This window comes from Nematostella vectensis, chromosome 4 (assembly GCF_932526225.1).
Source record: "Nematostella vectensis chromosome 4, jaNemVect1.1, whole genome shotgun sequence".
Taxonomy (NCBI): Eukaryota; Metazoa; Cnidaria; class Anthozoa; order Actiniaria; family Edwardsiidae; genus Nematostella; species Nematostella vectensis.
This window is the reverse complement of record NC_064037.1, coordinates 17,301,683-17,315,603: the sequence shown is the minus strand read 5'-3', so window position 1 is coordinate 17,315,603 and position 13,921 is coordinate 17,301,683. Positions and strand designations below refer to the sequence as shown.

Below are 13,921 nucleotides of genomic sequence, written 5' to 3'. Positions count from 1 at the left end.
TCTGTAGAGAGGGAGAAAGTTGGTTGAGCGTCTGTAGAGAACTAATTAGCGAAAAAGATTTGTTAAAATATTCCATTCAAGCTAGATCAGTACTACCAAAAACAAGAATACTTTCTAGCAATTTATATGCGCATGCGCAGTTCTGGATGTCTACCCAAAGCGTGATTTGTTTTTCTAAAGGATTTAAAATGTCATGCAACTTGATAAAGTTATCTAAGGTTATGAAGTCCGTTTGTAAATATGGTACTAAAGGGTGGTTTGTTTGTGCAATCAATTTATCCTTGTTCTATACGAGAAGATGATTTCATAACGCCGCTCTGCAGGAAGTTTTGTCTTTCGCTTGCAGCTAATCAAACATCTAACGCGCCCAGTTGCTATATAAATGATTCCTTGACGCTCGTTAATCACTCTACTTGCTTGAAGCCTCTGAAGACATATCCAAAAGCCAACAAGTGGAGATGAAGCTGACACTCGTTCTGCTGCTTTGCGCGGCCTCCGTGGCCCTGCTTAAAGCTGAAGAAGAATCGGCCCTAGATGACACTTCTGCTGCCTTCCTGTACGATGGAAGCCTTGAAGATGAGGTGCTCGGGCACGAGGAAGATCCCGGAATGATGGAGAAGAAGAAGGCGGCTTTGAAGAGGATGGGAGCCAGGGTAAGTTGGACAGGAACGATTAGTCTGTGAAAGAAAACTCTGTTGTACACAGCTAAGACTGTTATCTGGAATCCTCTAGTAGAGCTGTCTCCTTTTTATGCATCTCTTAGAGAGTTTGCGGGCGCGTGCTTGTGGGATGTCTGGTGAAACTCAAGGCCCCTTGCAAAGTCTCTTTAAAAGTGTGCAAGGCCAAGTACTTTGCTTGTCGCTGCATCGTCAAGGGTGTATACCACTGCCGCCGCTTCCTTGCCTGGGTGGACCGCGTGAAGAAAATGCACAAGAAAAAGATGGCCAAGAAGGAAGATGAAGAGATGGATGTCCCCGAAGAAGGGGCACCAGCGAAGAAACCAGCAGTGAAAAAACTAGGCAGCAGAGCTGCTCTGGTGAGAAATTCATCTTTATTTAAAATCCTTTTACAATAACTCTATAATTGCTATCATTTTTTCAGTACCCTACTACTATTTCAGGGCGGAAAACCCGTGTGTGACTCTAATTCCATTCCTCCGGTATTTTAGCCAATAACGTAGCACAGTTATGATTCGGGAGAAACAAAGAAATATGGCTCAAAATCTGACGATTCTCCGTATTAAAAATCCCCATAATTTCTTAGCTCACCCTTGGTGAAGGTGCTCTTTTCAAAGTTTTTGAATTCACGCATCCTACGTACAAAGCTTTCCGTGTTTCCAGAGAAAGAATCTAAGAGAAACAGATGACGACGTCGATGTCAAACTGTTTGCTTATTTTTTTTTTTCAACACACTAAAACGCTTGCTACGAGACTACGCTCTTGTGCTGTAAATATCTTCTCTTTACTAGTTATGGTATATATATATCTTGACTTGCAGCGTGAATGCATAGCCGCAGCGAAGGGCAAGGGATGCAATAACACCAAAGACTGCCGTCCATGCGCCAGAGGATTCGTGTTGTGCATGAAACGTAAGCTGCAGAATGGCCAGAGCCCCAAGAAAGCCGACGAGTACTACGACGCCATGGCAGACAGGGCTGAAGACGAGGAAGACGAGCAGGATGAGGATGAGGAGGAAGACGAGGAGGCGGAGAAGCCTGGAGAGGGGAAAATCAAGGTACGAGCTATTAACATCTCACAACAAGGATGGGATGAAGTGCGCAGACGTAGATATCATATAGGAAAAGACTAATATTTGACTATTTTCCAATAAGAGATTTAAGCTTGTTGGTGATCTAAGGAGGTGCGTCCCCTTGCACACTTCTAGATACAAACGTACATAATAATAAGCATACAAAAATAAAAATGTCTTGCTCAGGACAAACATATTTACTAACAAGATAATTGTTGTCAATATGTCATGGTTTTTTGGGAATGCTATGAAAATATTATATCATGAGTGTGCATTTTAACTCGATAGTTTAAGATTTTCTACAATTGCATATGGTTGTGAAGATTATAAGGCTGGATAGGTTTAAGAGAAAGATTTTAAGCAAAGTAACAAGTAATCTGTTTTTCTCTCTCCCCCAGGCCCTGCGTAGGTGCCGCGTCATTGCAGTCAGGTGTTTTCTGAGGGCACGTCTTGACTGCAGGCGTCAAGCGGTCTGCGTTCGTGCCGTCAAAAGATGCGTGCGCAGAGCTGAGAAAGCCTGTAAAAACTAGATGGGAACGACATCCATGTCAATGTAGTTATGCCTGAGAACAGTATACTTTGTATATTGTGAGTAGATGAAGCGTGCAATAATAAAAAGAGCACCGAAAAACTGTTGTTTCATGATTTGGAAGCTTGCATTTGTTTACAAAAAAAATAAAATTCCAACGATCACCTTCTTGCGACCAATAATGCCAATTTTTCCATACAGTCTATTTTATCATCATTTTACTTCGTAAGAGTTTAAAACAAATAAATTAGAAAAGCTAATGGCAGGCTAGTGCAAACTGTGTGAGATGGGGAAAATTCGTGAGCAGGTGCAAACCGATTTCGTGCGCGTGCCAATAGCCTCATTCTGGGCAAAATTGCAACAACAAAGAATGGTATGAATATTTTTAATGGTTAGAGCAAATCTCAGATTTGGTTGTTTCGAGAATGTACAACGAAAAGCTAAAAGCTGCTCTGTTTCCGTTGATTTTTCTTGGAATATCTAATGAAACAACGCAACCAGTCCCCACTAAAGCACTTAGTCCGGATGTACTAGATCCCACAAAAACTTCAGGGTTCTTGCGTCATGTACTAAATCCCGTTAAGGGTGGTCCAGGGCTTACTCGAGTACTAAATCCCGTAGACAGTTCAGTGCTCTTGCGCGACGTACTAAATCCCGTAGAAGGTGTTTCGGGGTTCTTGCATGCGTACTACATCCCGTTTACGATACAGGGGTCTTGCGTAAGATTTACTAAATCCCGTAGGCAGGGTTCAGGGTTGTGGCGCAGTGTATCTTTTCCAGGTGCCGCCGCATACACACGATCTCACTCATCGCTGGTCCCATGTTCTGAGCTGTGATACACAGCTACAGCTTAAGTATAAATATATCATATCAAAATATATCAATGGCAAAATATATCAATGGCAAAATATATCAATTACAAGCCAGCTTTCTGCAATTACAACGCTATCGGCTATATCATATGTTATTTCTTTTGTGGCATGTCCTCCGTGGTTATCTTAAGGGCGTTTAATTCAGGGAGTCTTGTAGGCTGTGTCACGAATAACTTTAATAATCCTGAGCTTAAACATCTCTTGTACATGGTACACTACCCGAGTTCAACATTCGAGCCCTTGTCTATCGAGGTATCGACTATGTCTTGTTAATAATTTGTACCTGAACAATACCCGAGTTCCACATTCGAACAATTGTTAATAAGGTATTGACTACGTAAATAACTTGTATCGAAGTTTTGGCCACGTCTAGTAAATAAGCTCCACCTGGTACAATCAGGCCCTTGTCGATAAGGTACCTCTACCTCTAGTAAATAGTACCTGGTACATTGCTTGAGCTGTACATTCGGACTGCTGTCTATAAAGACTCGGCCAACCACGTCCAAGAAGTATGGACTGTCGGGGATCACAGGCAAGATGGCGGACGCGAATGGGTTGTAGCTATGACACACACTGGGCCCAGTAGGAGACACATTGAACTGGTACAAGGCTGGCTTCACCTGACCGCTGACCGGCTTACCAGAGATGCCTGAATATAGAAGTGAAAGGAAGGAGGAGGTAGGTGTAGGAATTAAGAAGAGAAGGCAGAGAGCAAGGGAGGGGAGGCAGGGGGTAATGAAGGGGGACAGAGGTCGATGAAAGGAAAGGCAAAGAGGGGGAGGGGAGAAAGGGGGTATGAAGGGGGAGGCAGAGAGGGGGAGGGAAGACGGAGACTGATGAAAAAAAAAATTTGTGCTATTTACACAAAGTATATTGTGCATATAGCCTTTCGGCGTCTGTAGAGAGGGAGGGAGTTGGAGACTGAAAGGCTTAAAGACTGAAAGTTGGAGACTGAAAGGGATTTACTTCTCTGTTAACATACCTCGGGTCAGAGTTGGTGCCTTCATGTTTTATAGCGGAGCCAGCGCGTAGGCCGCGCGCGGAGCCCCATAGGTATAGAAATATGGTATAGCTATGCGACTTGGTTTTTGTGGTCATCGCGCGGGTACCCTGCGGTGTCACAATCCACCCAGTCAATCATGCAACTCCCAGGCCCCACTCCGTCTCACGGCTTTTACGTGTTTTTTACCGTATCACTTTGGTGCTTCAAATTTCGTATTAGGTGAATTCCTTAGGTGAATTTACCCCGGTTCACTATGTAGGCTGGCTGAAAGCAAATGTAAATTAATGTTTTTCATATTCTTTCATTGTTTATGCACTAGTCAATTGAAACCCCCACCCCCATGGTCCAGGGGAAGGGCGAGGGATTAGACTTTGACCCTGTACTAAACAGAGAAAAGCCCCCACCCCCTCAGGACAACACAGCAGTCAAATGCCCCCACCCCTCGGGATGCAAACTATAGGCAACTACCCGACAACAAGTCATCTGAAATAAGCCAGTACACTTCAGCGAGTACATTTGTACCAATAACTATGAAGATAACAGTTAATAAAAAAATGGAAAAATAAATCATCTTCATGTCGCGTTGGTTATATCATTCATATTCGTTTTTGCACATTTTGCGGTGCAGCTTGCCACATGCTGATACATAGAAATGATGACTTGACTTTTGCAAAGTACATTTGTGACGCTTTTCACTTGTCTTCAAGCCTCTAGGGTGGGGAAATTTCTTAAAGTCGAAAACAGTCGATTTCCCCACCTCCTCGGGACAGATTCTCATTCAAAAGTGTTCTAAACCCCCACCTCAACCCCACACTTCCCTGGGACCAGGGGGGTGGGGGTGGGGGTTTCAAATGACTAGTGCATTAGTATAATTATATTCTATCAACCCGCATTCCTTTCCTATAGCCAACATAATATGCTCTTGCAGTGTTGATACTTCCCTAAAATCTGAATGAATAAAAGCCGTAACTGTCAACAAAATTATTGACAAACAGACAGATTAGTTTATTGGTACCGTGTAAAGAATTTTACATTAGTGTCAATCCAATAAATTTAACATTATAAGCCAAAAATACATATGTACAGACAAAAAAACATAGAGAAGATACAACCTTATTTTTTAGTCTTTTTAGTGGTTATTGAGAGGGGGGTGTTGGGATGGGGAAAAAACCCTAGATTAGAGTGGCAAATAGAGCTGGCTCCGCTTTTAGGCAGTGCCTAAATCTATATGTTAGGAACAGCTGGTTGGGCAGTAATGGCGAAGCTTCCACTGGGAAGCAAACACAAGAGATTTCATTTATAAATCAGCTTTACTAGACAACAAGGCAAAACTTCTTACTAGCATATCTACCACCTGCAGTAAAATACTCAGCTTTACTAACCAAAATTACAAAACATAAAAAATACAAAGCGATACGTACAATGTTAAACAACTGTCAAACAACACTCATAGCATGGGGAAAGGGTAAGAAGGGCAAATACCTGCCAGGCGTTCCTCGATCTCTTGGCTTTCTGTAGACTTGCTGTATATAAGCGCCTGCACCCGCGAACGGGTATAGCACAGTTTGTATTTAACTGTTCTCCGCCCTTTTACGGCGAGCTTCCCTTTGTTTTAAATAGGTTTCATATCTTCTTTTGTCGTATGACGTGCAGATTTTATTTGTGATCGCCCTCCATTCCTTTCTATTATGTACATGATAGTTCCACGCTTCAAGGACGCATCCAATTTTGAGGTCTTTTTTCAAAATGTCCTTGAATCTTAGTTTAGGACGACCAACTGGGCGAGACCCGTGTTCTAGCTCCGAAAATAACAGCTGCTTAGGCACTCTGTCATCGTCCATTCGGCAGAGGTGACCAAGCCAGCGGAGACGATTTCTAGCTAATTTTGTTTCAATATCATCTACGTTTGCACGACGGAGGACGTCTTCATTGCTTATATAGTCATCCCACTTGATCTTGAGGATTAGGCGTAAATGGCGTTGTTGCAGAGTACGAAGTTCTCTAACTTCATGCTGATATACAGTCCATGTCTCACTACCGTACAATAAGAGAGGCATTAGACATTGATTATAAACAGCGATCTTGGTTGGTACAGTGAGATCACGTGAGTCGAAAACTCTCTTTCGAAGGCGACCGTAAGCACATGATACAGCTTGTATACGAGATGTGAGCTCCGCTCTCATTGAGCAGTCACTTGACAGGATACTACCAAGGTATTTAAAGTGAGTAACATTGACCAGCTTAATGCCATCAACATAAAATTCGGCAGTATTACCAATACACATAGTCTCCGTCTTTTTAGTGTTAATGCGCATCCCCATTCTCTTAGCAAGTTCATTGTACGATGTAAGTAAAGACTGCAGACCCTCTGGGGTATCGCTAAATAAGGCGATATCGTCAGCGTACTGTGCCTCCCTGATGAATTCCGTAAGGACTTTTGTTTTTGCTTTGAGCCTGCGAAGATCGAAGAGATTACCATCAAATCGGAATCTTATCTTGATGCTGCAGGTGTGTTCAATTTTATTAAAGGCCAACCAGAGCAGGACAGCAGCATAGATGCCGAATAGAGTTGGTGCTAACTTACATCCTTGCTTGACACCACAGTTGTATTCAAATGCACGAGTTAGCTCTCCGTCTACGATTAGCCTAGCATGAACATCAGAATATAGCTTCTTTATTATACTTATGAACTTTGGTGGGCATCCTAGTTTGCCAAGGATCGAAAAGAGAAGTTCACGATTGACAGTGTCGAAGGCTTTCACAAAGTCTATAAAGACTATATACATGTTGTTACGTTGCTCTCTGGTCTTTTCCATAAGCTGACGAAGAGTGAATATGCCATCAATAGTGCCCCTACCAGCTCGGTACCCTGACTGGGACTGGGGATATATAAATTCCGCAAGCAGCTGTAGTCTTTGCAAGATGATATCTGCGAATATTTTCCCCACGACGCTTAGTAGTGATATCCCCCTGTAGTTTCCACATTCGGTTCTGTCGCCCTTCTTAAATAAAATGGTGATAATTGCATCTTTCCACACTTGAGGAATGATTTCAGACGCCCAGATGATATTAAAGAGGATGAGAAGAAAAGCTCTCAGGCAGCGACCACCATAAACAATGACTTCTGGAAGGACACCATCAAAACCAGGGCTCTTCCCAAGTTTGGTGTTTGAAATGGCTTTTTCCAGCTCCTGGTCTGTAACAGGATCATCCATAGACTGCATGATTGGTAATTGGTCAAATTCGTCCACGATTTTTAAGTCAACATCACTCGGGAGATTTAGCAAATCACTAAAGTGCTCCACCCATCTACCTTTGACTTCTATGGGATCGGCCAAAAGAGTGCCTTCTTTAGAGCGAACAGGATGAGAATTTCTTGATCTTGGGCCATAGACTGCATTCAAGGTGGCATAGAACTCTCTTGGATTTTTTGTTTGAGAAAAATGCTCAGCTTCTTCAGCTTTCTTTTGAAACCATGCATCCTTGATTTGTCTAATACGTGTTTTTAACGAGTGCCTGTCTAGGGTTTTGTCTTGAAGTAAGTTTCGAATTTCCTCATCTTGGTCATCAAACCAGTCGTTTTGGATCCTCTTTTTCCTTTCGAAAACATGGTTTGCAGCTTGTTGAAGAATATCTTGCAGATCTTCGAAATCGTTATTACAAGCAGGAATTTTCTCATCTAAAAACTGAACGAGCTTCACTTTCTTATCGTCATTGAGACGAGTGTCTAGCTTTTTCGGGGGTCTTGAGATATTCTTCTTGCGCTTCAAAGGAAAAGCACAATTAGACACTAAAAGCTTGTGGTCCGTGAAACAGTCGGCAGCTTGATTGACCTTTGTTACTTTAATAAAAGGCTTAGCAGCTTGATTGGCTAGCACATGATCGAGTTGGTGCCAGTGCTTAGAGCGGAGGTGTTGCCACGTGTTCTTCAAGCTATCCTTTAATTGAAACATTGTACCCATGACACTTAGCTGCAACCGAGTGCAAAACTCAAGGAGCATGAGGCCATTCGAGTTCATCTTTCCAACACCGTGCTTACCGATAACATCAGGCCAGGATTTGTAGTCTTGACCCACACGAGCATTGAAATCGCCCAACACAATAAGAGGGTTGTTCTGAGCTGAAGGAAGGCAACAACGGAGCTTTTCGTAAAATACCTCTTTTTCCTCAGATGTTCTTTGCATGGTAGGAGCGTATACGCTAACAAGGGTGAGGTAGTTACCACTTTCCAATGGAACACGCATTTGCATAAGTCTGTCGTTGATAGGTGTTGGACAAATCCCTTGCGATACAAGTCTGTTGGAGATAGCAAATCCGACACCGGCTGTTCTCTCACTTCCCCCACTCCAGAAGATAGTGTGACTCCTTTCTACAATGTTACCAGTGTTGGGACGTCGGACTTCGCTTAAAGCACAGATATCGATATTAGCATGCTCCAGCTCACGACAAATGAGTGCTGTGGCTCGCTCTGGTCTTAGAGAACCATCGCCGTCATTGGTAGTACGGACATTCCAAGCTCCAAGGGTTAGAGCTTGCTTTCTAGAAGATAGAAACTGACGATTGTCGATTGCTCTGGAAGTTATAGCCGAGTGCGGTCTTCGTCCATTTTTCGCCACTGCCGCACTGGGTGGCGCATCGGTTCCCCCGAATGCGGTAGCCATAGCTCCAATACTACTAGATTGACTTTCCATAAAAACTGTGAGGCTGCACCACTGATGACGACACTACCTGGCGCGAGGGTAGTGTCCCTTGGCGAGAGGTCCTGTTTATCGACAACCCAGCATAGCTGGGATGGCCGCAGAAACAACTCGTTGCAACTTGTTGCCGGAAACTGAAGCCGGGTTGACCATCAGATCCGCCGGTGCTGGCCGTTGACCTATTCGAAGCTCATCCGCCCAAAGAAGTAACAAAGGTTTACTCCCAGATTTTTCCTCGAGGTTGACTCCTGAAGCCTTTCCCAGACCGGGTATAGCCGCAAGGCAGCGGAGGTTTGGAATCAGGGTTTTCCTTCCCCTAGGTGGATTGCCAACCAAGGCTAACGAGCTCCACCTACCCAGAAAGGGAATATACCGTCCCTTACTCGGTCCCTAGTGTAACTTTTTGTCAAGGACAGGTGCACCACGTGAAGGTAGTTACACAGGATTTAGGTGGCCAGAGCCGTGGGGAATAGCCACCCTAAGCACCCTCGATAGACTTGCTGTGATGCCACATTTTTGTGATGATGGTGAATAGGAGGGCGAGCGAGTCCTTCTTATCTGCAACAAAGGTGGGTGACATCATAGCAAAGGTAAGCAATTCCAAACGAAACAGCGCGCTAGTGAACAGGACTGATTGTATAATCCAATTCAGTGAAATAACATTGGTTCAGGCAAAGGTTTTCTTGCTGCCCATTGGAATACGACTTCAAGGCCAGGGTCGTACAGTAAGCACTCATGAGCCAGTTATCAATCAATCAATGAAGTTAGCTGCTCATTGTGGCTACTTGCCCACTAAGTAGTGATGGATGGCACAACTACACTGGGAGTGTAATCGAGGGTACGATTTATCTGCAGAAGTAATGAATGAGGCTACAATGTATCCACAAAAGTAGCGATGGAGGTTGAGATTCATCTGCGGAAGTAGTAATGGAGGGTACAACTTGCCCACAGAAATAGTGACGGAGGGTACGAGGGTATGTGTATCAGAGGTTGAGTTTAGGTAGAGGGAAAAGTATATGTATTTTTAACAAGTGTGTGTGAAAATAAATGATGACGAATCCCCTCTGAAAGAAAGTAGCTTTTGTTCATTGTTTTGAATTGTACGATGACACTAACATTGTCAATGTTGCCCGACACATTTGCAGCAAAATCATCATTGTTATTAATCCATGTTGAAATCGTGGGAAGGCTAGTAGCCTGCCGTGTTTTCTGTGGCATCACTTCTCCCCTGCCGCGTACCCAGGCGTCTTAAGTCAGTAAAAACTTGAAAACTAAACAAGTGAGCGCAATGGGCCATGGGAAGGTTTAGCGCTGGCGCAAAGGAACAAGGGAAGGGTCAACGGGAGATACCACTGCGCGCTTAGTCCGGTCACGCTAGTAAACGCCTGGGTACGAGGCAGTCTTCTCCCCGAATTGTTACAATGTGCCGCTACCTAAACTTTGTTTTCAGAAATTCGAACCAAACCGAAAAAATCTCCAATAGTAAGCGAATGAATACGCCTTTGCTGTGTTCCTGTGTTCCTTAGAGGGTATTTCTATCTGATTTTCTGAAAAATCTTAAGTACACAAATATCTGTGCAATCCTGTTATATTTGTGTTTTCAATAACATCCTTAATGAAATCGTTTTATGAGAAAAAGATGAAAAATGGTATCTGACAATGGGTGTGATCTCCTTAGCGAAGGGTGGAATATCAGGCTCACAATGGGAATGAACCTGTAGCATAACAGTTAAAATCCTTTCCCGACTTCTAGCAAGCAGTATTCACATACAGGCTACGCAGGAAGGGCATTTTAATAAATGCCCGGAAGAATATCGCCTTCTTTACATTTTTTTAAATATTTAAACAGAAAAACGTTATGCACCTCACGCGTGGATAATTATTGTGCTATCTGTCACCAACCCGTGTGCCCAGATATTTGAGAACTTAATATCTCGTAAGAAAATTCCTCTAAGCAGGGATGGTAACTAAGCAGTCACTAAGGTATCTTTCAATTTACATCTTTATAATATCAGAAATGGGTGCTGCTTTTGATAACTTACCGTGAAGATGTTATTGAATGTTTGTATTTTTTTACTCAATGGCAATGCCAAAAGCGTTTCGCGCGAATTTGATGCACTCAACATAATTTGTGCAACCGATGTATTGTTATTAACATCATGGTGATTACGGATTCCTCGACTACCAAAAAGGAGGCATAGTGTAAAATGACTCATCACCTGGATAAAAATCCTGGAAACTCAGCTAAAAATTAAGTATATTGGAGATTTAGGTGCGATTTTGTAAAAAAAAAGCGGAAACAGGAGTTCGAAAGGTATAGAAATTTGCTATAACTAGGCATAGATTTGAGGTCCATCTCGCGGTATCCCTGTGTGGCACAATCCATCAACCCTCACATATTCTGCCCCAGTCATTCGAGATCGAAAATAGATGCGCTATGGTGAACAGCAGCATAAAGTAAATATGTTTCCCACAGCACCGTGTTGACAGCTCTTTGACCAAAGAAGAACGTAACCTGAGACTTGAACTAGTTAGCGAAAAAGATTTGTGAAAATATTCCCTTCAAGCCAAATCAGTACTACCAAAAACAAGAATACTTTCTAGCAATGAATATGCGCATGCGCAGTTCTGGATGTCTACCCAAAGCGTGATTTGTTTTTCTAAAGGATTAAAAATGACATGCAACTTGATAAAGTTATCTAAGGTTATGAAGTCCGTTTGTAAATATGGTAGTAAAGGGTGGTTTGTTTGTGCAATCAATTTATCCTTGTTCTATACGAGAAGATGATTTCATAACACCGCTCTGCAGGAAGTTTTGTCTTTCGCTTGCAGCTAATCAAACATCTAACGCGCCCAGTTGCTATATAAATGATTCCTTGACGCTCGTTAATCACTCTACTTGCTTGAAGCCTCTGAAGACATATCCAAAAGCCAACAAGTGGAGATGAAGCTGACACTCGTTCTGCTGCTTTGCGCGGCCTCCGTGGCCCTGCTTAAAGCTGAAGAAGAATCGGCCCCAGATGACACTTCTGCTGCCTTCCTGTACGATGGAAGCCTTGAAGATGAGGTGCTCGGGCACGAGGAAGATCCCGGAATGATGGAGAAGAAGAAGGCGGCTTTGAAGAGGATGGGAGCCAGGGTAAGTTGGACAGGAACGATTAGTCTGTGAAAGAAAACTCTGTTGTACACAGCTAAGACTGTTATCTGGAATCCTCTAGTAGAGCTGTCTCCTTTTTATGCATCTCTTAGAGAGTTTGCGGGCGCGTGCTTGTGGGATGTCTGGTGAAACTCAAGGCCCCTTGCAAAGTCTCTTTGAAAGTGTGCAAGGCCAAGTACTTTGCTTGTCGCTGCATCGTCAAGGGTGTATACCACTGCCGCCGCTTCCTTGCCTGGGTGGACCGTGTGAAGAAAATGCACAAGAAAAAGATGGCCAAGAAGGAAGATGAAGAGATGGATGTCCCCGAAGAAGGGGCACCAGCGAAGAAACCAGCAGTGAAAAAACTGGGAAGCAGAGCTGCTCTGGTGAGAAATTCATCTTTATTTAAAATCCTTTTACAATAACTCTATAATTGCTATCATTTCTTCAGTACCCTACTACTATTTCAGGGCGGAAAACCCGTGTGTGACTCTAATTCCATTCCTCCGGTATTTTAGCCAATAACGTAGCACAGTTAGGATTCGGGAGAAACAAAGAAATATGGCTCAAAATCTGACGATTCTCCGTATTAAAAATCCCCATAATTTCTTAGCTCACCCTTGGTGAAGGTGCTCTTTTCAAAGTTTTTGAATTCACGCATCCTACGTAGAAAGCTTTCCGTGTTTCCAGAGAAAGAATCTAAGAGAAACAGATGACGACGTCGATGTCGAACTATTTGCTTTTTTTTTTCAACACACTAAAACGCTTGCTACGAGACTACGCTCTCGCGCTGTAAAAATCTTCTCATCACTAGTTATGGTATATATATCTTGACTTGCAGCGTGAATGCATAGCCGCAGCGAAGGGCAAGGGATGCAATAACACCAAAGACTGCCGTCCATGCGCCAGAGGATTCGTGTTGTGCATGAAACGTAAGCTGCAGAACGGCCAGAGCCCCAAGAAAGCCGACGAGTACTACGACGCCATGGCAGACAGGGCTGAAGATGAGGAAGACGAGCAGGATGAGGATGAGGAGGAAGACGAAGAGGCAGAGAAGCCTGGAGAGGGGAAAATCAAGGTACGAGCTAATAAACATCTCACAACCAAGATGGGATGAAGTGCGCAGACGTAGATATCATATAGGAAAAGACTAATATTTGACTATTTTCCAATAAGAGATTTAAGCTTGTTGGTGATCTAAGGAGGTGCGTCCCCTTGCACACTTCTAGATACAAACGTGCATAATAATAAGCATACAAAAATAAAAATTTCTTTCTCAGGACAAACATATTTACTAACAAGATAATTGTTGTCAATATGTCAGGGTTTATTGCGAATGCCATAAAGATAGCATTTTAACTCGATATTTTAAGATTTTCTACAATTGCATATGGTTGTGAAGATTATAAGGCTGGAAAGGTTTAAGAGAAAAATTTTATGCAAAGTAACAAGTAATCTGTTTTTCTCTCTCTCCCAAGGCCCTGCGTAGGTGCCGCGTCATTGCAGTCAGGTGTTTTCTGAGGGCACGTCTTGACTGCAGGCGTCAAGCGGTCTGCGTTCGTGCCGTCAAAAGATGCGTGCGCAGAGCTGGGAAAGCCTGTAAAAACTAGATGGGAACGACATTCATGTCAATGTAGTTATGCGTGAGAACAGTATACTTTGTATATTGTGAGTAGATGATCGTGCAATAATAAAAAGAGCATTGAAAAACTGTTGTTTCATGATTTGGAAGCTTGCATTTGTTTACAAAAAAAATGAAATTCCAACGATCACCTTCTTGCGAGCAATAATGCCATTTTTTTCCATACACAGTCTATTTTATAATAATTTTACTTCGTAAGAGTTTAAAACAAATAAACTAGAAAAGCTAATGGCAGGCTAGTGCAAACTGTGTGAGATGGGGAAAATTCGTGAGCAGGTGCAAACCGATTTCGT

The 13,921-nt window shown here is 43.0% G+C and overlaps 3 protein-coding genes across 3 annotated transcripts; 2 read left to right on the top strand and 1 right to left on the bottom strand.

Annotated features, from left to right (window-relative positions):
- The first annotated feature begins 405 nt into the window (after nt 1-405).
- LOC116617664 lies at nt 406-2,380 on the top strand. The gene is made up of 4 exons (XM_032380596.2): nt 406-653; nt 764-1,036; nt 1,498-1,734; nt 2,148-2,380. Exons 1-4 carry the CDS (start codon nt 459-461, stop codon nt 2,277-2,279), a joined length of 837 nt encoding a protein of 278 aa, XP_032236487.2. The 5' UTR covers nt 406-458; the 3' UTR covers nt 2,280-2,380.
- Nucleotides 2,381-3,007: 627 nt separating this feature from the next.
- LOC116617666 lies at nt 3,008-4,160 on the bottom strand. The gene is made up of 3 exons (XM_048726706.1): nt 4,133-4,160; nt 3,434-3,799; nt 3,008-3,108 (listed from the first exon to the last, which is right to left on the bottom strand). Exons 1-3 carry the CDS (start codon nt 4,155-4,157, stop codon nt 3,008-3,010), a joined length of 492 nt encoding a protein of 163 aa, XP_048582663.1. The 5' UTR covers nt 4,158-4,160.
- A 7,580-nt stretch (nt 4,161-11,740) lies between these two features.
- Nucleotides 11,741-13,696, top strand: LOC116617665. The gene is made up of 4 exons (XM_032380597.2): nt 11,741-11,989; nt 12,100-12,372; nt 12,828-13,064; nt 13,465-13,696. Exons 1-4 carry the CDS (start codon nt 11,795-11,797, stop codon nt 13,594-13,596), a joined length of 837 nt encoding a protein of 278 aa, XP_032236488.2. The 5' UTR covers nt 11,741-11,794; the 3' UTR covers nt 13,597-13,696.
- Nucleotides 13,697-13,921: the final 225 nt, after the last annotated feature.